The following is a 24,823-nucleotide window of genomic DNA, read 5'->3' as shown; positions in this document are numbered from 1 at the left end:
CGGACATTGGCGACTACAGGGGGGCAGATGGGAGCGTGCATACACTGACATTGGCGACTACAGGGGGCATATGGGAGCGTGCATACACTGACATTGACGACTACAGGGGGGGCAGATGGGAGCGTGCATGCACTGACATTGGCGACTACAGGGGGGGCAGATGGGAGCGTGCATACACTGACATTGGCGACCACAGGAGGGGCAGATGGGAGCGTGCATACACTGACATTGGCGACTACAGGGGGGAGATAGGAGCGTGCATACACTGACATTGGCGACCACAGGGGGGAGATGGGAGCGTGCATACACTGACATTGGCGACCACAGGAGTGGCAGATGGGAGCGTACATACACGGACATTGGCGACTACAGGGGGGAGATGGGAGCGTGCATACACTGACATTGGCGACTACAGGGGGGGCAGATGGGAGCGTGCATACACGGACATTGGCGACTACAGGGGGGAGATGGGAGCGTGCATACACTGACATTGGCGACCACAGGAGTGGCAGATGGGAGCGTACATACACGGACATTGGCGACTACAGGGGGGAGATGGGAGCGTGCATACACTGACATTGGCGACCACAGGAGTGGCAGATGGGAGCGTGCATACACTGACATTGTGCGTGTTCTCATCCCTCTTCTGTCAGCGTCATGCGGCACTGCATGCAGTCTAAGGCTGCTGTGAAGAGCGATGAGACCTCGGCCCCTGTGCACACTGACGCCGTGTATGCAGGCACTCAGCCGCTCTAGTGTCAGTATGTGCAGGGCTCGGTGCTTAGATCTGATAGTGCTTCAGAGCGATCACGGCCAATCACCATGAGGAAAGTGGAGGAGTTTTGTAATTGAGTGAAGTGAAGTGTTACACCGAGCCCTTGAAATATAATGTACCAGTATGATTTTTATAGGGGCTAAGTTCCCAATCTGAAGGTATAAATAGTTTTATTTTCACTTTTGAGGGTGACAGACTCCCGTTATTAACCTTTTTTTTTACATTTGTTTCTGATAATTATACGTCTTGTTGTCATGACATTTTTTTCTTATTGCCTTTTCAGACAGATTCTGAAGATCCTGTCTGCTTATCTCACAAATCTCAGGGTCTTGACGATTGGATTACAAGCTTTGACCATAATCCTTGAATCGGGTACATTGGATAACATTTTTAATCTGTTTGTTTTTAATTATAATCCTTGACATTTCCGAACAATCTGTCTTTGTAAGAGCCTGTTTATTTGCCTCCCTTACTGGCTGATCTAACCACATAATGGCATGGTTTCCAGACTAATAATCTAGAAATGGGACTGCTAATTTCACATGTCCTGTTTATCCAGTCATTCAACAGTAGAGATTGTGTTTTATTATGTTTTTATCATCTTACTTTAGAGGTTTTTTCCCTTGTATGTCTTGTACTGTTATTATCATTCATGCATGAGGAAAATGGGGTATTCAGCAGGTACACTACTAATAAATCAGAAAGTCTCCAGTATTATTAGTGGAAGGAATTACAGGGCATACATTTAAAGAAGCCCTTCTATGAAAATTTGTTTAATTTCTTTATTTTACTAAATCTGTGTATATGTGTATGTAGTTTGTTGATATATTCACCTCCTGCCGCCTTCTCCGGGATCCAGATTTGCTTTGCTCCTTCCCAGTGATATCCCCACTATTCAGACAATCCTGCTCACTTTATGATCTATGTGTGAGACGTAAGTTTCTTACAATGTATAATGTTGTGATGCTCCATAGACTTACATTGTAAAAGCCCCTTGCGGGTCACATAGAACACAACGTGACCCGGACTGTTTGAAGAGCGGTGATGTCACTGAGAAGAGAAGCAGAACGGATCTGGTCACCGGACAAGATGGCAGTAGGTGAGTAAATTAATCCACTGACACTACACCACGTATATACACAGATTTATTAAAAAAAATCTTCATGGGAGGGCTTTTGTAATAAAATGCTTAATGAAAAGGGATATATGTCCTTCACATGGCCAGGGCAGATATTACCCCTGGCTTCTGCATTTAGGAACAGAACATTCAACTATGAGTGTGATCACTGGCGGTCTTACTGACACTCATTCAGCACCCGTACTTTCTAGATATGAAATATTTATATATTTTTTTTCTCCTAGATGTAATACATCTTCTAGTTTTGGATCATGAAGCCGATGTTTTTCTGTTGATTTTTGAAGCCATGAAGCTGTTTTCTGACAAGGAAGATATTCAGATATATGGCTGCCAAGCTTTATATTTGCTTCTTATGAAAGGTATAGTGTGCTGAATTATGCAAATATTAAAGTAGTCCTAATTTACTTCTAGAGATCTTCTAGGCGTCTTAGTCATATTTAGGCTTAGTGTATCTTCTACATGAATGTGCACAAAGATTATATGCAAAACAATCAAGGAAAAGAAAATTAGTAGAACTAAAGGCCCCGTCTCACATAGCGAGATCGCTAGCGAGATCGCTGCTGAGTCACAAGTTTTGTGACGCAACAGCGACCTCAGTAGCGATCTCGCTATGTTTGACATGTACCAGCGACCCGGCCCCTGCTGTGAGATCGCTGGTCGTGTCGGAATGGCCTGGACCTTTTTTTGGTCGTTGAGGTCCCGCTGACATCGCTGAATCGGTGAGTGTGACACCGATCCAGCGATGTCTTCACTGGTAACCAGGGTAAACATCGGGTTACTAAGCGCAGGGCCGCGCTTAGTAACCCGATGTTTACCCTGGTTACCATCGTAAATGTAAAAAAAACCCAAACACTACATACTCACATTCCGGTGTCCGTCAGGTCCCTTGCCGTCTGCTTCCCGCACTGACTGACTGCCGGCCGGAAAGTGAAAGCACAGCACAGCGGTGATGTCACCGCTCTGCTGTTAGGGCCGGCGCTCAGTCAGTGCAGGAAGCGGACGCCGGGGGACGCGAAGGTGAGTATGTAGTATTTGTTTTTTACATTTTACACTGGTAACCAGGGTAAACATCGGGTTACTAAGCGCGGCCCTGCGCTTAGCAACCCGATGTTTACCCTGGTTACCCGGGGACCTCGGCATCGTTGGTCGCTGGAGAGCTGTCTGTGTGACAGCTCTCCAGCGACCACACAGTGACTAAACAGCGACGCTGCAGCGATCGGCATCGTTGTCTGTATCGCTGCAGCGTCGCTATGTGTGACGGGGCCTTTAGAAATCCTGAATTGTAATGTACCAGTGCTTTGGAGTTATTGTTTATATTACTCTTTTAAGACTACAGTCACACTATCAGTATTTGATCAGTATTTCACATTAGTATTTGTAAGCCAATACCAGCAGTGGGTCAAAAATGCAGAACTGGTGCACTTGAATTGGTAGGTAGATCATCACACCAGATTGGTGGGCGTCCTCCACCCGGCACCCCCTCAGATCAGGTGATATAAGCTCTGGAGGCAGCTTGGTGTACATATTAACCCTGGTTCGGCAAGACTGACGTTTTCAACACCAGCCTTGACAGATCCATAAGAAAAAAAATGTGGATGTAAGGTGTATGATAAAAAAATGGATATACTTGCTTTAACGAGAACCTGTCAGCAGCATTTATCACTATAAAGTAAAGGTATGGCCATAATGGTGCTATTGCACTGATTAAATTGATACCTTTGTTGAAGGAATCTGATCAGTGGTTCTTTTTTAATCATAGTTTTCTTCTAATGACTTCTTATGTGCTCTGCTCGGTTCTCGATCTGCGCATGCGCCAACTATGGCGCCATTTTATTGAATATCAGACATGGAATCTCAAACTGTTCACACGCTGCCCAATGAATGATGGTGGCAGTGTGAAATTTCAAAACTGAGGTAGGTCACTGAATGATCATTGACCTATAGAAACACAATAGGCAGGCAGAGGGGTCGGAGAAAACTCAACTTCCCCATGCCTGCCCTGATGTACAAAAGACGTCATCAGAAGAAAACTTAAAACCATGATTAAAAAAGAAACACTGATCAGATTTCTTCAAAAAAGTATCAATCTAATCAGTGTTAGGCTATTTGCACAGGTTGCGGATCCGCAGCGCTTTTGCACGTGTGGAATTGCACCAAATCCGCAGTGTAGTGCACAACCGATGTTAGTCAATGGGAAATCCAGAATTGGTGTGCACATGCAGCGTTTTATTTTCCGCAGCATGTCAATTCTTTTTGCGGATCTGCAGCGATTCTGCATTCATTGATTTACATTGAGTCAGTCAAATCCGCAGGTGTAAAAGGGTCTGTGGATTTGCTGCGGATGTGTGTGCGAAAAACGCTGCAGAAAGGCAGGAGAAAGAGTGTGTGGGTGGGTGAAGACTGTGAGCGGAGGAGATGTGCGTGTCTGTGTGCGGGTGTCTGTGTGCTGGTCTGTGTGTGTGTGTCTTTGTGGGTCTGTGTAGGCAGGCATCGTCTGATGGGACTCTGCTCCCATCCGGCTATGTCTGCTGCCACATATGACAGTGACAGCATTAGCCGATGATGGGACAGATGCCTGTGTTCAATTGTAAAAAAAAAACATACAACATACAGTACATACTCACCAAACAGCTAGTCCCCCACGCCCTCATTCTCCTGTAACAAAAATAAAATAATAAACCACCATATACTTACCTTTCCGCCGTAGTCCATTTAATAACGAGTGTCCCATGACATCTCCCGTGTAGAACAGTGATGTCGGGAGATGTCACTGTTGTACAGGGCCTCCCACGATGTACTGACAAGAGGTAATCCTCCGCAGTGTATCCCTCTGCCCCCGGAAGAGAGGTCACCTGAGTTCATGCTGTCACCGGCAACGCTGTCTGAGAAAATTCTCACGCAGAGGAACCGTAAAGTAAGAGCCCAAACTTCGGTGACCTCTTCAGTGATGCACTGCAGGAGCCATGTGTTTTGGAAGCCGAAACGTTGCACTACGCCATGTGGGCCCAATATAGTCCACTTATATTTTTGCTAAAACCTGGAGTGCTGCCTTCCATTTTTTGGTCCCTATCTATCTATCTATCTATCTATCTATCTATCTATCTATCTATCTACAGAGCCTTGCGACAGTATTCAGCCCCCTTGAACTTTTCAACTTTTTCCCACATACATGCTTCAAACATAAAGATACCAAATGTAAATTTTTGGTGAAGAATCAACAACAAGTGGAACACAATTGAGAAGCTGAACGAAATATATTGATTATTTTAAATTTTTGTGGAAATTCAAAAACTGAAAAGTGGGGCATGCAATATTATTCGGCCCCTTTACTTTCAGTCCAGAGAACTCACTCCAGAAGTTCATTGTGGATCTCTGAATGATCCAATGTTGTCCTAAATGCCTAATGATGATACATATAATCCACCTGTGTGTAATCAAGTCTCCGTATAAATGCACCTGCTCTGTGATAGTCTCAGGGTTCTGCTTGAAGCACAGAGAGCATCATGAAGACCAAGGAACACAACAGGCAGGTCCGTGATACTGTTGTGGAGAAGTTTAAAGCTGGATTTGGATACAAAATGATTTCCAAAACTCTAAATATCCCAAGGAGCACTGTGCAAACGATCATATTGAAATGGAAGGAGTATCATACCACTGCAAATCTACCAAGACCCGGCCGTCCCTCTAAACTTTCATCTGAAACAAGGAGAATACTGATCAGAGATGCAGCCAAGAGGCCCATGATCACTCTGGATGAACTGCAGAGATCTACAGCTGAGGTGGGACAGTCTGTCCATAGGACAACAATCAGTTGTACACTGCACAAATCTGGCCTTTATGGAAGAGTGGCAAGAAGAAAGCCATTTCTCAAAGATATCTATAAAAAGTGTCGTTTAAAGTTTGCAACAAGCCACCTGGGAGAACAAACATGTGGAAAAAGGTGCTCTGGTCAGATGAAACCAAAATCGAACTTTTTGGCAACAATGCCAAATGATATGTTTGGCGTAAAGGCAACACAGCTCATCACCCTGAACACACCATCCCCACTGTCAAACATGGTGGTGGCAGCATCATGGTTTGGGCCTGCTTTTCTTCAGCAGGGACAGGGAAGATGGTTAAAATTTATGGGAAGATGGATGGAGCCAAATACTGGACCATTCTTGAAGAAAACCTATTGGAGTCTGCAAAGGCCTGAGACTGGGATGGAGATTTGTCTTCCAACAAGACAATGATCCCAAACATAAAGCAAAATCTACAATGGAATGGTTCACAAATAAACATATCCAGGTGTTAGAATGGCCAAGTCAAAGTCCAGACCTCAATCCAATCGAGAATCTGTGGAAAAAGCTGAAAACTGCTGTTCACAAACGATCTCCATCAAACCTCACTGAGCTCGAGCTGTTTGCCAAGGAAGAATGGGCAAGAATTTCAGTCTCTTGATGTACAAAACTGATAGAGACATACCCCAAGCGACTTGCAGCTGTAATCGCAGCAAAAGGGGGCGCAACAAAGTATTAAGTTAAAGGGGCCAAATAATATTGCACACCCCACTTTTCAGTTTTTGAATTTCCACAAAATGTTAAAATAGCCAATAAATTTTGTTCAACTTCACAATTGTGTTCCACTTGTTGTTGAGTCTTAACCAAAAATGTACATTTGGTATATTTATGTTTGAAGCATGATATGTGGGAAAAGGTTGAAAAGTTCCAGGGGGACGAATACTTTCGCAAGGCACTGTATGTCTATCGATATATCTATCTATAGATAAATCTGTATATCTATCTATAGTTTTATCTATCTATCTATCTATCTATCTATCTATCTATCTATCTATCTATCTATCTATCTATCTATCTAAAAAAAGAGAAGAATTAGAGCAGCACAAAACTACAAAAGGAAGAAGAAGAAAATATTGGGTGCAAAGCCCCCCAGGCATAGACCAAATCCCAATTAGAGGAATCCAAAAATTGGAGGCAGCACATCATTCTCAGTGAAAAAAAGCAGGAGCTGCTTTTGTTAGCCCATCTCAGCAACGTTTTGGTTCATAAAGATGTGAACCTTTTTCCTTTGTGAAACGTTGCTGAGATGGGCTAATAAAAGTAGCTCCTGCTTTTTTTGTCACAGAGAATGGTGTGCTGCCTCCAATTTTTGGATTCCTATCTATCTGTCTATAGATATATCAATCTATCTATAGATATATCTGTCTATCTATAGCTACAGTACAGACCAAAAGTTTGGACACACCTTCTCATTTATAGATTTTTCTGTATTTTCATGAAAATTGTACATTCACACGGAATGCATCAAAACTATGAATTAACACGTGGAATTATATACTTAACAAAAAAGTGTGAAACAACTGATATTATGTCTTATAGTCTAGGTTCTTCAAAGTAGCCACCTTTTGCTTTGATGACTGCTTTGCACACTCTTGGCATTCTCTTGATGAGCTTCAAAAGGTAGTCACCGGGAATGGTTTTCACTTCACAGGTTTGCCCATTTCAGGTTTAATAAGTGGGATTTCTTGCCTTATAAATAGTGTTGGGACCATCAGTTGTGTTGTGCAGAAGTCTGGTGGATACACAGCTGATAGTCCTGCTGAACAGACTGTTAGCTGATGTTTTCTTGCCATAATACAAATTCTAAGTAAAGAAAAACGAGTGACCATCATTACTTTAAGAAATGAACGTCAGTCAGTCCGAAAAATTGGGAAAACTTTGAAAGTGTCCCCAAGTGCAGTGGCAAAAACCATCAGCGCTACAAAGAAACTGGTTCACATGAGGACCGCCCCAGGAAAGGAAGACCAAGAGTCACCTCTGCTTCTGAGGATAAGTTTATCTGAGTCACCAGCCTCAGAAATCACAGGTTAACAGCAGCTCAGATTAGAGACTAGGTCAATGCCCCACAGAGTTCTAGCAGCAGACATATCTCTACAACAACTGTTAAGAGGAGACTTTGTGCAGCAGGCCTTCATGGTAAAATAGCTGCTAGGAAACCACTACTAAGGACAGGCAACAAGCAGAAAAGACTTGTTTGGGCTAAAGAACACAAGGAATGGACATTAGACCAGTAGAAATCTGTGCTTTGGTCTGATGAGTCCAAATTTGAGATCTTTGGTTCCAACCACCGTGTCATTGTGCGACGCAGAAAAGGTGAACGGATGGACTCTACATGCCTGGTTCCCACCGTGAAGCATGGAGGAGGAGGTGTGATGGTGTTGGGGTGCTTTGCTGGTGACACTGTTAGGGATTTATTCAAAATCGAAGGCATAGTGAACCAGCATGGCTACCACAGCATCTTGCAGAGGCATGCTATTCCATCCGGTTTGCGTTTAGTTGGACCATCATTTATTTTTCAACAGGACAATGACCCCAAACACACCTCCAGGCTATGTAAGGGCTATTTGACCAAGAAGGAGAGTGATGTGGTGCCACGCCAGATGACCTGGCCTCCACAGTCACCAGACCTGAACCCAATCTCGATGGTTTGGGGTGAGCTGGACCGCAGAGTGAAGGCAAAAGGGCCAACAAGTGCTAAGCATCTCTGGGAACTCCTTCAAGATTGTTGGAAGACCATTCCCGGTGACTACCTCTTGAAGCTCATCAAGAGAATGCCAAGAGTGTGCAAAGCAGTCATCAAAGCAAAAGGTGGCTACTTTGAAGAACCTAGAATATAAGACATAATTTCAGTTGTTTCACACTTTTTTGTTAAGTATATAATTCCACATGTGTTAATTCATAGTTTCTCCTTCGCCTCATTGGGGGACACAGACCATGGGTGTATGCTGCTGCCACCAGGAGGCTGACACTAAGTATTACAAAGAAAGTTAGCTCCTCCCCTGCAGTATACACCCCTCTGCTGGCTCCCAGCTAACCAGTTCTTGCTTAGTGTCCGTAGGAGGCACACGGACTGGTCTGCTATTCAGACCCAAAGAATCTTTTTACTTTTACCTTTTACCGGACGAAGGGGGCGACGGATTCTTTCATGTTCCGATCTCCCCCGAACCAACAACAGGTGAGCACGGGAGTTTCACCTCTCCGTATCCTCTCCTGCGACGTGGGAAGCCACTGCCTGAGCTGATTCTAGGGGCGACGGGCCCTTTCATGGGACCGATCTCCCCCCTCCCTTATCAGACGAGCACTGGAGTGTCACCTCCAGTATCCTCTTCTGCAGCCAGGCCTATTGCCGGACATCAGCCCTGACCACCAGGTTTTACCCTCGGCTGTTCAGAGGCACAATCCAATGTGGCGTCCGAGCAGCCCCCACTGCACCACCACTATTAAGAGCGGATGGTACAAGCAGGCGGACGGTTCCTCTCCTCCTCCCTAACAAACGGATGATGGATTGAGGTTTATCCCTGCACCGTCCACGCTGCACAGAACAGCGCTGAAACCCACATCCGCGGCGGCTCCATGCCGGGACGCGCAACGATGGTGAGTGGACCCATCTTCAGAGGGATATCCATAAAGGCGCAGGCAGCCTTAGCCACTTTCCTGTGGCCCACCTCTCTGAGGTAACACTCTGGCCGGCTACAAAAATTTAGCCCCTGGCTTCGGCCGATGTGTAGGCCGCATCCCGGAAGTCTCCTGAAACGCCCCGCTGGTGTCGCCCGCCTGCTACAGAAATTTAGGCCCCGGCTTGGGCCTATTCAGCATCGTGTCCGTCGCTCCGCCCCCCGAGTTGGCGCTTCTCGCTCTCTGCGAGATTTTATCTACTCTGCAGCTCACAGCGGCCATCTTGGTCCACCCGGCCGGCTCACACTGAGGCAACGATTTTTAGCATTAAGGGGGCACAACCACTCTACATCAAGGCATTAAACGCGCAAGTATTCTCCCTTCTTAAAGGCGCATGTAGTATTGTCTGGTTTTAAAGGCGCATGTCCAGTATTGTCTGTTCTTAAAGGCGCAGGTCCAGTATTGTCTGGTCTTAAAGGCGCATGACCAGTATTTTCTGTTCTTAAAGGCGCATGTCCAGTATTCTCTGTTCTTAAAGGCGCATGTCCTGTTTTGGCTGGTCTTAAAGGCGCATGTCCTGTTTTGGCTGGTCTTAAAGTCGCATGTCTCGTATTGTCTGTTCTTTAAGGCGCATGTCCAGTATTGGCTGTTCGTAAAGGCACAGGTCCAATATTGTCTGTTCTTAAGGGCGCATGTCCAGTATTGTCTGGTCTTAAAGGAGCATGTCCAGTATTGTCTGGTCTTAAAGGCGCATGTCTAGTATTGTCTGGTCTTAAAGGCACGTGACCAGTTTTTCCCTGGTCTTAAAGGCGCATGGCCAGCATACCCTGGTCTTACGCACATGGCCGGTATGCCCTGGTCTTAAAGGCGCATGACCAGTATTCCTGGTCTTAAAAGCACGTAACCAGTATTCCCTGGTCTTAAAGACGCATGACCAGTACTCCTTGGTCTTAAGGGCACATGTCCAGTATTACCTGGTCTTAAAGGCACATGACCAGTATGTCCTGGTCTTAAAGGCACATGACCAGTAGGCCCTGGTCTTACGCACTTGGCCAGTATGCCCTGGTCTTAAAGGCACATGACCAGTACGACCTGGTTTTTAAGGGCACATGACCAGTATGACCTGGTTTTAAAGACACATGACCAGTATGCCCTGGTCTTAAAGGCACGTGACCAATATGCCCTGGACTTAAAGGCACATGACCAGTATGCCCTGGTCTTAAAGGCACGTGTTCAATATGCCCTGGACTTAAAGACACATAACCAGTATGCCCTGGTCTTCAAAGCATATGACAAGTATGTCCTGGTTCTTAAAGGCACATGACCAGCATGCCCTCATCCTAAAGGCACAAGACCAGTATACCCTGGTCTTAAAGGCGCATGACCAGTATTTACTGGTCTTATGGGCACATCATCAATACTAAGCTGGTCACTCTAACTGAGCTCCGGAGCCTTCCGCCGCTCATCCCTAACCGCAACCCAGATATACATGGTCCCTTTCCTACATGGGAGCGTCCGCTAGCAGGGGCCGCAAGTGTTCTAGAAAAACGTACAGGCGTCTGCAAAACGGAAGTTTTCATTTCCTAATCTCTCCCCCATGATTTGTTGAGAACAACGCTGAATATGGATCGCATATTGCCTTGGATTGCAAGAGCTTCAGAAAAGGAGGGACTCTCCTATTTATACCATCAACAAATCGACGAGCAATTCACTGGACAGAAGCCGCTAAGTAGGTTGCCATACCTGGTCTGGTTTTTATGGGCGACGGATCCTTTTAAGGGCACCGATTCCTCCCACATCTTCAACAGACGAACACATGCAGTGTCGCCTCCATGTATCCTCTTCTGCATCCAGGCCTAATGCCAAACAACCTGCCCTGTCCACCCGGGGACCTCAACTCTGGGGATGTACAGAGGCACACATCTTTGGCGTCCGAGCACCCCCCTTTGTATCAATTTAGGGGATGATGCAAGAAAGCGGACGATTCCTCTCCACGTCCCTGTTAACAGAATGGTGGATCGAAGGTTCCTAATTTTCTACTCTGCACGAAGATGGCAAGAGGCCTGCTGGTTGCAGCCCCGCATTCTGCCACTTGGCAGTCTAACCAGGTGGAATTTCTTGAGGTATACCTACCAGTATCCCTGCCCGATGTATCATCAATTAAAAAAACCACAGACGGTTGGATAGCAAATCTGGTTCGTTCCGTCTTGTGGCTTCGGGTTCAGCGCTCTACCCTTCTTTAGCGCCACATGATGTTGCTTGACCAATAGTGTCCTGGTCAGACCTTATCTACTTCAATTCAAATCAAATCTTCTGAGCGGGAGACTAACAAGGGATCGTATTTTTTCTACAGACCCATCCAGCAGTAGAAGCATTGTCCTGGACAGTCTAGATCTAAGGGATCTTGGTTTCACGAAGGAGAAAAGGGAAACTATGATCATTCCTGGACCTCAAACTTCTAACAACCTTTGACAAGGCCCTCCTTTTTCAGATGCAGTTCCTCCGCTCAGCCATTACTTCAACAGAAAAAAAAAAAAAAAAAAAAAAAGAGTTTTCTGGCATCCATCGACATTCGGTTTTCTTACCCTCACATGTCTACTTTTTTTTTTTTTTCCCCTCTACAATTATCTCTTCTCCTTTCCATTCGCGAACAGCATTTTCAAGTCACGACCTTGCCCTTCAGCCTGGCTACCGCACCACAGTGGTCGCAACGCTCATAGCAGTTGTCATGTGCTTCTTGCACCCTAGAAACATGGTCGTCCTGCCCTACTCGGTCGACTTTCTAGCCGCTCTACAAGGACTACGCTAAGTCGTCTATATCACTTGCAATACCCTCTCACTTGGGCTAGCAGCTAAACTTAGACAAGTTTTTTTTTTTTCCTCATTCCCAGCCCAGCAGATCCTCTTTGACGATGATCCTGCACAAGAAGGATGGTAATTCTCTCTCTCGAGTCAAGGTCGTGGCCCTTCAACACGGAGCTTGTGCACTTGATCACTCATTCCCTCGGTTCATTCAATTAGCTAGGAGGGTTCTGAACAATAAGACGAAAACGGAAGTAGTTTTCTTTTGCTCCGCTCGTTTTCAGCAAGTCAATCAGGCTTTCAAAAGGTAGTCTCTAAGCTCCTTCCTCATCCAGAGCCTTCTTCTGGTCCAATGGTTATTAGGGATACCAATGCCCGTCTTCTTCTCCCGATCATTTCTCTGGGGATCCGAACAGTACGGCTAATCCTACAGCAGGTCCACTGCCCTTAGGCGGGTCAACCATCCGTCTTCAATTTGGATAATGCCACGGCTGTGCCATACGTCAATCATCTCGCAGGTACCCACAGTCAAGCGCCATGGCCGAGGTACCTCGCACTCTCTGATGGGCCGAGATCTATCATTCGGTGATCTCAACAGTACATGTCCCTGGAGTAGAACACTGGGCGGCTGACATATTCAGCCGTCAGGGTTTTTCTCCTCTAGTGAGTGGGAACTTCACTCGGAAGTCTTCCTTCACATCTGCCTTCACTGGAGTACTCCAGATGTAGGTCGGATGGCGTCCAAGCTGAACGCCTATGTACTCCAGTTCATGGTTTGGCTTCAAGATCCAAGTCCATCGCAGCGCATGCTCCGTTTCTTCCACGGTACCAATTTCCATAACTCCTCTTCCACTACGTCTGAGATCTTTTTGGAAGCAGAAAAGGCCCCCAGTGATCCCGGGAGACCCGCACTGACCATGTCAGGTTTTCTCGCTTGCGGTACTAGTATTTCTCCGTCTTATTTCGTCAAAACTGGAAATATGGACCTTCTCGCAGGGAGCCTTCACCTGTAGTTCTTCCCTACCGCGTACCGTTAGATCTAGGGGACCTTAATGGTCCTGGGGATCTTACAGTAGACTCCTTTTTCGATCCAGAAAGACTTTACTATCAGGGAACGTCACTCACCTTTTTTCTCTGCGTTCTTGTCATCCTGATGAGTCTTCAGAGCTTGCCACTCTGTTCTTTTCAGTCTTTTTTCCTTATTACCATCAATGCATCGTTGCCCTCAAGCCATCCCCTTCCCTCATTGCCAAGGTGGTTTTGTATTCCCACTGTTGCAGGGGCATCGTCCTCTCATCTCTTTCGGCTCCAGTCCACACAACGGAATGGGTTCGCCATAATCCGGAAGAAGTGAGTGCTCCAAGTGGGTACGTATCGAGGACGGCGTCCTTCCGAAGGTTGGACACTTTGCTTGGGCTTCTCGATGGTAAGTAGGCTTCCCGATGGTCACAGGAAGGGTTTAGCCGTGTTCATCGGCCACGTTAGCCTGGTGGATTCTTTTCACCATCCAGGAGTCCTTCCGTGCTAGATGTCAGCCTATCTCCCTGTCTCAGGGCTCTAGGCACCAGGCGTCGGCAAGCACGACCGCAAGCTTGCGAATTCCTCCAGTCCGCATGCATTCTTGAAGCACTATAATTCACACACTTCCACAGATGTGAGTCTGGGCAGGCGGACTTTGCAGGCCGCCTTGGCGCACTTGTAAGTAGCGGTTACACGGCCTGATCTGATGTTGTCCCCACCCAGGGACTGCTTTGGGACGTCCCATGGTCTGTGTCCCCCAATGAGGCGAAGGAGAAATAGGGATTTTTGTGTACTCACCGTAAAATCCTTTTCTCCGAGCCATTCATTGGGGGACACAGCTCCCTCCCTATTATTAGTTGTATTTGTTTTTATCATTTGATATGTTATACTCTCATATATAATGTGACATGCTATACACTTATATGTTGTTATTGATCTCCTACTGCTTTTGCACCGAACTGGTTAGCTGGGAGCCAGCAGAGGGGTGTATACTGCAGGGGAGGAGCTAACTTTCTTTGTAATACTTAGTGTCAGCCTCCTGGTGGCAGCAGCATACACCCATGGTCTGTGTCCCCCAATGAATGGCTCGGAGAAAAGGATTTTACGGTGAGTACACAAAAATCCCTATTTTGATGCCTTCAGTGTGAATGTACAATTTTCATAGTCATGAAAATACAGAAAAATCTTTAAATGAGAAGGTGTGTCCAAACTTTTGGTCTGTACTGTATATCTATCTATCAATAGATATATTGATCTATCTGTGTATAAAAATTATTCTTCAATAGAGTATGTAAAAGAGAAGGTTGGACAAGGAAATTACATCACAATTCTTTTTTTTTTTTGTTAAATAATATATCTTTATTTAGCTTACAAAAACGCATACAAATCCGCATGAAAAACACGCATGAAAATCCGCATCAAATCCGCATAAAAAACGTGCTGATTTTCAACTGCGTTTTCTGCCAAGAGAGGAAGAAACTGCACAGAAAATTCCACAGGCAAATCCGCAACGTGTGCACATAGCCTTATAGCACCATTACGGCCATACCTTTACTTTCTTGTGATAAATCCTGTCAACAGGTTCCATTTCAGTGCTTCTGTTTGTGTCAGTTCTCCCAGTTTGTTTTTACAATTCTAAAAACATTAGGCGATTGAAAATTCCGAAAATGTGGTTTGAAGCAGACGGGCCTAAAAATTGACAATCATAGTATATTCCACTAAAGGTCTGATACAATGTAATACACTTCTTGGCGTGAATAATCAGTAAGTGCTCAGATTAGGTCAAACTATATAACCCGCTTTTGACAAGAGTCTCTAGAACTCAGCTGATTCTGGTCATTGTTATACATAGGAGGCTTGGAGCCATGGAGAGAGAATCCACCCCTAAGGACAGGAAACCCTACAGCTTTAAAAGATGGAGCCCTCTAGTACACTTCAGTGGTTTCCTGTCCTTGAGAGAGATACTACAGTTCCCAAGTGCTGCCAGGGAGAAAGGAGTCTACCTGGGCTGCTGTGACAGCATCGCTGACATCGGTCAGTTTTCAGCCAAATGTCTCTGGTCTGGAACAGCTACATGCATGGTGCAAGCAGGAGACAAGGGCATCTCTGGCAGGAGCATGGCCCGGTGGGGCTCAGTGCATCCCTGGCATCCAGCTTAATGGATGACGTCATTTCCTTTGACACAGCTTGGCATTGTGCGGTGCTTCCACGGAACGGAGGAGAGCGTCTGATGTCACTACCAGGGGCATGGCCTGGTATGGGGCAGTGCATCCCCGGAATCAAGCTGGCTGAAGTCACTTCAGGGAGCACGGCCTGGTATGGTTCAGTGTATCCCCAGGCAGGAGCAGCACTATCCTCGGGAGGGTGGGGCAGGACGCATCCTCAGCCCACCCGTGACTTGATCCAGGTGGAACCGGGCAGAAGAGGGTTTGAAGGGGATAAAAACCTCTCCTTACAACAGGACCATGTTGCAGAAAAGGGATTCCATATGCATGTTAATAACCAGCCTGGAGAGCCTATGGATGCAGCCCCTCCAATTTTGGTAGTCCTGAGTCAGGTGGGGGTGAATCGGGTTCGATCCCTGTGTAAATGATCCTAAATGCCTGTATTTTTATTTATATGTTTTGTAGGACAGGCCCAGGAAAGTGCAGTCTAAATCAAAGCACAAGGAATGTGCATTATGCAAGGGCAGACTAGCGGTCTCTTACACTAAAAATCTATGTAAGGAATGCATCGAAAGAACCCTATCCCATTCCTTTATGGAGGGATGATCAGATCGCCTGTATGTAGCAGAATTGCTGACTTGCTAAGAGCGCCGACCACCGGAAGTACGTGTTAAATGCCAGAGTTTGACAGTGGCATTTAATGGGTTAACAGCCGCAGGAGGATCGGGATTCCTCAAGCGACTGTTAGTGGCAAATGTCAGCTGTTCAAAACAGCTGACATGTGCCAGAAAAGTTGTGGGCTCGCCCCCGGATCTCACATCAAAGGGTGGGTGTCCGACATCGGCGTATTATTACGCCCGATGTCGGAAAGTTTAGTTAAACTAAGCAAACGGAGTTCCTCTTGTGCTCTGTAAACCACTGAAGCATACTAGAGGGCTCTATCTTTTAAAGCTGTAGGGTTTCCTGGTCTTGGGGGTGGATTCTCTCTCCATGGTGCTGTCGTTGGTTCTGGAAAATCCGATTCCCAGTAAGTAATCGTCATTTTAATAATCTTGGAGCATATTTTTAATATTTTATTTAAAACCAGCATGCGTTATGACTGTTGCATCATTTATGGCATTACATTAGGAATACCCATATGAGGGAAATTTTGTTTCTGACTTATTGTGAAAGTCTCTAGTCATCAACTTCCTCTTTGATGCAGCTAAGCAATGAAACAGGACCTGGCGGTTCTCTTGACATGTCTATTTTAGTAAATGTGTATTCTTCCTGAAATAATAATTCCGGAGCATCTTTTCTCATAGCTCTTCTTTGTGTTGTTCCTCTTTTATTCCTCCTCGAAATTTGGGAATAAGTTAGTAACTGGGAGTTACCAGTTGAGATTGTGACCCTTCACACACAGACACTGTCCACCTTTCTAGGTGCAGCTATGGTCAGGAGAGATTCAGCATATGATCAGAATTTATTTTGTCAAATATATATTGAATTATTATTACTTTTACCTTTTTTTCCCATTTTTCTCCAGTTCCAGAAGAGCAATTAACCGAATTTGTAGAGAGCAAAGATCATCTGATCATCCTGAAGGTTCTTACACAGTATAAAGATACAGAGTCTGTCATTTACCAAGCTTTACGTGTGTTGATCCCATTGGCAGGCCCACGTAAGTTACTATAATATTAGCATTTCAAAAAAAGCCTAGCTTTTCTTATTCTGTGTGCATGATGGGTTCACACAGAGTGCTTCAGGTACATTTTGACCTCTTCAGCCGTACACACAACGTACTTTTTTTTTTTTTTTAGGAAACGCCTCATTCCATGCACTATTGGCAATTTTTTTTTCCACTATAGTTTTCTATTGTTCTTCCCTATTGATTTTCATTGGGAACACTTTGTCATACAAAGTCATATGTTTCTTTTATATTATTTTCTGTAAAAATTATTTTGTGCTTGATTACATTGCAAAGCATCATTCAAAAATTGATAAAAGATAAAGTAAACCTTTTACTTTCCCTCTTAGGCCCCAAATCATCATTTGGGGTTTTCTTAAAGTACCACTTCAGACTTTTTTTTTTTCGATCCCTGTTTATGTCAGTACTCCCTGGTCAGTGTCTTAATCTGTTTTCTGCCCCGGCTCAGTCGCCCTGGCACCATTGAATTGCTTTTATAAGCTGCTGGATTGCTCTGTATTCCCAAAGTCATTTTTCTCAATATGAGTATAGGACTCATAATGTGGCTACAGAGCCTCGCTCTAAATCCCCATAGACTTTGCATTGAGAAGATTTAAAAAAAGTGACTTCATATTAATCACTGCGTGATCGGGCAGGTCACAAGTGCAGTCTTTCTAAAATTGGTAACATTTTACTGTTTTGTTTTTTTTAAAACTTATTACATTCGGCAACATTTTTCAAAAATTCTGCAAAAGAATTCTGCTGTATGTAAAATCTCTACAGTGGGAAATTGCACGTACATTTGCGCAAAAATGTTGAAATATTTTTAAAAGTTGCAAACGATGAATCAAATTAAACCCAACCAACAATGGCGACCTGAAAAAAAAACGGACCAGACAAATACATAAAAAAATGACTAAAAAAAGGCAAAAATGAAAAGATTACTATAGATCAAACAAAAAGAAAATGCAAAACACGCAGAATTAGAAAAAAATGGAAAAGTAATGAAGAATTTGTGTCATTGATGTTTTTACATACTGCACTACCTGGGGTAGAAACACTACGGCAAGCCAAAGTTTTTATTATTTTGAGTGAAATTTCATACATGCATATGAGAATACATATTCTAATGCCTTTTTATTGTAATGTTAACGTTCTTGCTCTGATCGTAGATGTGACCACTTTCTGCACTTATTCGCATGTGGTTATAGACGTATCTTGCTCTTTGCCCAAATTTATGTAAATTACTAGATGGTGGCCCGATTCTAACACATCGGGTATTCTAGAATATGTATTTATGTATGTATATAGCAGCCACATAGTATATAGCACAGGCCACGTAGTATATAGGAGCCATGTAGTATATAGCAGACAAATACTACGTGGCCTGTGCTATATACTATGTGGCTGCTCTATACATACATACATATTGTAGAATACCCGATGCGTTAATACAGGCCACGCAATATATAACAGTGGCCACGCAGTATATAACACAGCCCAAACAGTAAATAACACAGCCCACGCAGTATATAACACAGCCCACGTACTATATAACACAGCCCACGCAGTATATAGCAGCCACGCAGTATATAACACAGGCGTCGTAGTATATAACACAGGCCACGTAATATATAGCACAGCCCACGCAGTATATAGCAGCCACGCAGTACATAACACAGGCACACAGGTGACGTAATATATAACACAGCCCACGCAGTACATTACACAGCCCACATAGTATGTAACACTGGCCAGGTAGTATATAGCAGCCACGCGGTATCTAACACAGCCCACGTAGTATACAGCAGTGTGGGCACCATATCCCTGTTAAAAAAAAAAAATAATTAAAATAAAAAATAGTTATATACTCACCCCCTGGAATCCAGCGAAGCTCCAGCGATACGCGCGCGGCTGCCGCCATCTTCCGTTCCCAGGATGCATTGCGAAATTACCCAGATGACTTAGCGGTCTCGCGAGACCACTAAGTCTTCTGGGTAATTTCGCAATGCATCTCTGGGAACGGAAGATGGCGGCAGGCACGAGCGCATCGTCGGACGACGGAGGGTGAGAATAGCAGGTTTTTTGTTTTTTTATTATTTTTTAACATTAGATCTTTTTACTATTGATGCCGCATAGGCAGCATCAGTAGTAAAAAGTTTGGGACACACAGGGTTAATAGCGGAGTGCGTTACCCGCGGCATAACGCGGTCCGTTACCGCCGGCATTAACCCTGTGTGAGCGGTGACTGGAGGGGAGTATGCGGGCGCCGGGCACTGACTGCAGGGAGGAAAGAGCGGCCATTTTGCCGCCTGACTGTGCCCGTCGCTGATTGGTCGTGGCTGTTTTGCCGCGACCAATCAGCGACTTGGATTTCCTTGACAGACAGAGGCCACGACCAATGAATATCCGTGACAGACAGACAGACAGAAGGACAGATGGAAGTGACCCTTAGACAATTATTTAGTAGATGTTATAGTGTAGAATATTTCTAAAAAATATCTTATTTCTGTTACAGCTTGCAATGTGGAAGTGCTAATGTCTGGCAATGTCAGATGCTACAACATAATAATGGAAGCAATGAAAACATTTCCAAACTGTGAAAACATACAAGAAGTCTGCTGTTGTTTGTTCCAGAAACTTACATTTGGTGGGTAAATGAATGTGTCTCAAATCAGTTTTCTATATAATTTTAAGAAAACAATTAACTGTTTATTTGGGTAGAAATAGTAAATGGGTAATATGTACATTTCTCAAAAAATAGTGGGAACACTTCAACAACACAATGTAACTCCAAGTCAGTTACACTTCTGTGGAATCAACCTGTCCAGTTATGAAGCAACACTAATGTAATTGTGAATCCGTTTCTCCTGCTTTTGTGCAAATGAAACAAACAGGAAGAAATTATAGGCAATTAGCAAGACAACCCTATAAAGGAGTGGTTCTGCAAGGAGTGACCACAGACTATTTCTCTGTTCTCATCCTTTTTGGCTGTTGTTTTGGTCACTTTGGCATTTTGTCATTGCTCTCACCCCTAGAGGTACAGTAGCGACCCACAGAAGTTGCTCAGGTAGTGCAGCTCATCCAGGATGGCACATCAATGCGAGCTGTGGCAAGAAGGGTAGCTGTGTCTGTCAGCACCATGTCTAGAGCATGGAGTAGATGCCAGGAGACAGGCCACTATACCAGGAGACTTGGAGGCGGCCGTAGGAGGGCAACAACTTTAGCATTCTTTTCTTATCTTGAAGCATTTATACTGAAGTTGGATTAGTCTGTAATTTGATTTTCCACTTTAATTTTGAGTATCATTTCAAATCCAGACCTCCATGGGATATTCATTTTTAGTTTCCATTGATCATTTGTATGTTTTATTGTTGTCAACGCATTCCACTATTTAATGAATAAAGATTTGCAACTGGAATATTTAATTCAATGATACCTAGGATGTTGTATTTTATTTTTTTGAGCAGTGTATATGTTTTATGATTTTATTTGTGTATGTATCTTCAATCCTTCATGTTGAAGTCATTGAAACATGATCGCTGAGCCCCATGATTGACTTCAATGGTCAAGTGCGCTGTAGTTGTGACATCACTGCTGCGGCCTGTCATCAGATTGGGGGCAGTGATGGGAAGCCGCTGCTGGAACAGAGTAAAGCTTTGTTGATTTTTAAGTTTTTGAAAGCCCTACTAAATACTGTATTCTTGGAAAACACTATGAATGGTGGAAAAAATTTTTTTCTTATTTTGCTTTCACATATTTTGTAACTAAAATAATAATGTTGTTACTTTATATCTTTTTAAAGGAAGCTTTTTTAATATCCTGGTGTTAAATGAAGCCCATGAAGTCATTATAAAAGCTCTGATAAGCTATTCTGCAAATTCAAGACTGCAAGCAGCTGCGCTAACATGCATGGCTCTTCTTAGTAAGTCTTCACTTTTCCCCATCCTTCCTCTACACATAAGAAAAAACATGTATATTTATGCACTACACCCCCCCTAAAAAGTTTGTGCTGCCTAACAGTTCAGCTATAATTAATTTATCATGTGGCGCAGTAATAATTTTAAAGGTGTAATCAGATGTTAAAAGGATTATCCATTACAAACCATTCCAGCAAAATCTGAACTCCAATTTGGTGCTTCTTTCGTTCTGTGCATCAAAAGTAGTACTCGACCACATATGGGGTACTCAGAAGAAATTGCACAACAAATTATATGGTCCGCTTTTCTGCGTTACCCTTGTTTGAATGAAAAATTTGGGGCAAAATCAACATTTGTTTGGGAAAAATTTTATTTGTTCATTTGTGAAGCACCTGTAGGTTGAAGGTGCTCACCACACATCTAGATACATTCCTTGAGGGGTCTAGTTTCCAAGATGGGGTCATCTTCAAATATGACATGATGTCCGCTAATGATTCTAGTAAATTATGCATTCAAAAAGTCAAATGGCGCTCCTTCCCTTCCGAGCCTTCCGTGCACCCAAACAGTAGTTTTTTCCCACATATGAGGTATCGGCGTACTCAGGAAAATTGCACAACCAATTGTATGATCTATTTTCTCTTGTTACCTTTTTGAAAATGTAAACTTTGGGGCTAAAAGAACTTTTGTTTTGTGGGAAAAATATGATTTTAAATTTTTTTATTTTCATGGCTTTACGTTATAAACCTCTGTGAAGCACCTTGGAGGTTCACGGTGCTCACAACACATCTAGATACATTTCTTGAGTGGTCTAGTTTCCAAAATGGGGTAATTTGTGGGAGGGTTCCACTGTTTAGGTGCCTCAGGGGCCCTCCAAACTCAACATGGCGTCTGCTCTTGATTCAAGCTATTTTTGCTTTCAAAAAGTCAAAAGATGCTCCTTCTCTTCTGAACCTTGGCGTTTTCTCCCACAAATGGTGTATTGGCTTACTAAAGAGAAGTTGCACGAGTTGTGAAAGCAAAAACATTTGGGGCTAAAGTGAAAATTTGTAAAAAAAAACAAACAAAAAAAAAACCTATAAATGTTAATTTTTTTTCCTTCCACATTGCTTTAATCACTGTGAAGCACCGGAAGGGTTAATAAACTTCTGGAATGTGGTTTTCAGGACTTTGAGGGGTCCACTTTTTAAAATGGTTTCATTTGGTTTTTGATTTCAATGGTTTTTGATTTGAACCTGCTATAATTTGATCACTTATACTAGTTCTGCAAGTGGGCAGTATATAGTTAAATTGAGGCTCTCCAAAATAGACCAGGCACAGTGAGCTTCATAGGGGGATCAACAAGGATTATATGGGCCTTCACCAGGACCCTGACTATTGTAGTAACCTATTGGCACTCCACAGTCACATTACATGGTCAAGGGTTCCATTTAAATGCCACTTTCAGTAATTGACAGCGGCATTAAAAAATGTAAACCTCAACGATTGAAGTTCCTTCTGGGTATGATGCAACCTCAATTCCTTATAGTGCCTTATACACACTCTGGCCCTATATCATGTAAAGTTATATTATTTGGTTGCTATAGGTTTATAGGTCACTTAATGCACATAATGGAAAAGGAGGTTAGGTGCTTTATAATAATATTTTCAATGTTAAATCAAGTATTTTGATAGATCTGCCCCCTATGACTTTAGCCGTGCAACTGTTGATGAATAAGTCTGTGCACAGAAATGGCCTTTTCTAGAAGTTTTAGGAAACAATAACTGCAGTGCAACTTGCTACTATTTATTTATTATTTATTGCTATAGGAAAAAAAAATTAGTTGCCCAACTTGCCTGCAATTGTTGTACAACTTATAGCCTAGTCTACACTCTATTGTAGTGTTTTTAATTCTGGAAAACAAACATGCCATGTGTGACCTTCCCCTCAGAAGGGTGCTTTGAAATCAAACGAAATTGCATGCAAGGAAGCAGGATGGCCAAAGATAACTTTTGGTCATTAACCCTGTGGCATGCTCTGCTTTGCCATGCAGTTTGGTTGTTACAGATGCACTCAGTAAAGTGGTGTTATTAGTACTTGCCTAGTACAAATAATGGTTTTATGTTAAATAATTCCCAAAGTTACGATTTCCCTGCTACATGTAGTAATAATAATAATAATCTTTATTTTTATATAGCGCTAACATATTCCGCAGCGCTTTACAGTTTGCACACATTATCATCGCTGTCCCCGATGGGGCTCACAACCTACATTCCCTATCAGTATGTCTTTGGAATGTGGGAGGAAACCGGAGAACCTGGAGGAAACCCATGCAAACACGGGGAGAACATACAAACTCCTTGCAGATGTTGTCCTGTGTGGGATTTGACTTTTTTTTTTCATTTTAATCTCTATTTGTTTTCTTTTATATTTTCTTTATAAAGCGGAAACTATATTTTTGAACAAGGACTTGGATGATGGAGAAGACGCCGGCAATATTAGAGGGCAACTGTATTGGTTTGAAGCTTCATTTAAAGCTTTAAAACTTCATAAGAAGAACACAGAAGTCCAGGTTGGCAAATTGATGCGTAACATATGACAAATGTGTTATTTATTAGCAAGATTGTCTCATTAGACGTTGGCTTAACTTCAAATGTACAGTACAGTTTTGTAAAGGGATCCACATGTCCACAGCTACCAAATCACTCGGGGACAGACATTGCATACATATCACTTGGATAAGCCGTCCATGTCTGATTGGAGGAAGTTTGCCAGCCTTGGTACCTTCATTAAACAGTAAAACAAATTGGAAAGGATGGTGGAATATCTGACACCCTGGAAAAGTTTCTGTAGCTGGTGAATGCTCCACCATGTTGCTTAGTAGCACTTTTGTCACTTCTGGCAATTAGATGGGCTCACAGTGGTCGGACTGCCACTAATTAGACAGTGATGTTAGAGATGATAGGAACCGATTCACATTACCTGGTCTAGAGGTCAGTAACCTGTGGGCATCAGACAGGGGCCCGGTGAACCACCTCTAAACTAATGGCATGTAGGACTCCTCTTGTGATCTGCTGGCTTGATGCAAAGAGTAGCGACAGATGCAGGGAGGTAAGAGGCAGTCCCCAGAGCTCCAATTTAATGGCTACAGAATACAGACCTGGCCCCTTTAACGGGTGCTGTGAGTCAATTGTCACCATCTCTAATTGATGGCATAACATTATAAATGTCATGAGACAACCATTCAAAGGAACACTAAACATTCACAAAAGACAAATATCCCAGCAATTTACCAATTAATATTCACCTTTCCTTTGATTCTTATTGTGTTATACAAGAGCTCAAACCTAAGAAATGTTTAAAAAAAAAATCTGTGTGTCCAAGGAGCTCAGCCACCTTCCCACTCTTCCTCCCTGTCTTGTGTATGGCTGAAAGGGAAAATCTGCAAAGCAGAATTTATCGTCCTTGTGCTGCTTTGTAATGGAACTTAAAAAAGAAAAAAGAATTGAACCATTCACACATCATTTTTATGTTTGGTGCATGTCCTACTTTGGCTTTCTTATACGTTTGGATAGGCCCTAACACTACCATCTACAGTAGGACATGTAGATTGCAGTTTGCCTTTCAATTGGTACAGATGAGCAGAACTTTGTGTTCTCTTAAAGATTTGTAAAAGATGCTTTGTGTCAAAAATGTGCAGACTGATAAGCCGTATGGACTAGTTTATCTTCACTTTACTATTATTGATTAGTTTTTTTAATGTTTGAGTACAACTCAATTGGTGACATTATCAGTAGCTGGAATTCTACAAGTCTTACCTTTTTAACAAGTGAAGAAAAAATGACAGTGTTATTTGGAAATCCCTTTAAATGGTTAATTTTAATACAAAATGTATTGTTTTTCATT

The 24,823-nt window shown here is 43.4% G+C and overlaps 1 protein-coding gene across 3 annotated transcripts in view; it reads left to right on the top strand.

Moving 5' to 3' along the window:
- LRRK2 (leucine rich repeat kinase 2) overlaps positions 1-24,823 on the top strand; it is a 220,063-nt gene that overhangs the window by 32,000 nt on the left and 163,240 nt on the right. For all 3 annotated transcript variants that reach the window (XM_077264815.1, XM_077264816.1, XM_077264814.1), the window contains exons 5-10: positions 1,059-1,147; positions 2,138-2,272; positions 16,880-17,014; positions 19,539-19,670; positions 20,826-20,945; positions 23,362-23,489. In XM_077264815.1, the coding sequence (XP_077120930.1) occupies positions 1,059-1,147; positions 2,138-2,272; positions 16,880-17,014; positions 19,539-19,670; positions 20,826-20,945; positions 23,362-23,489 (739 nt within the window). The remainder of the gene's footprint in view (positions 1-1,058; positions 1,148-2,137; positions 2,273-16,879; positions 17,015-19,538; positions 19,671-20,825; positions 20,946-23,361; positions 23,490-24,823) is intronic.

This window comes from Ranitomeya variabilis, chromosome 5 (genome assembly GCF_051348905.1).
Source record: "Ranitomeya variabilis isolate aRanVar5 chromosome 5, aRanVar5.hap1, whole genome shotgun sequence".
NCBI classification, from domain to species: domain Eukaryota; kingdom Metazoa; phylum Chordata; class Amphibia; order Anura; family Dendrobatidae; genus Ranitomeya; species Ranitomeya variabilis.
Note: the sequence above shows the minus strand (reverse complement) of the source record. Positions and strands in the feature narration are given on the sequence as shown.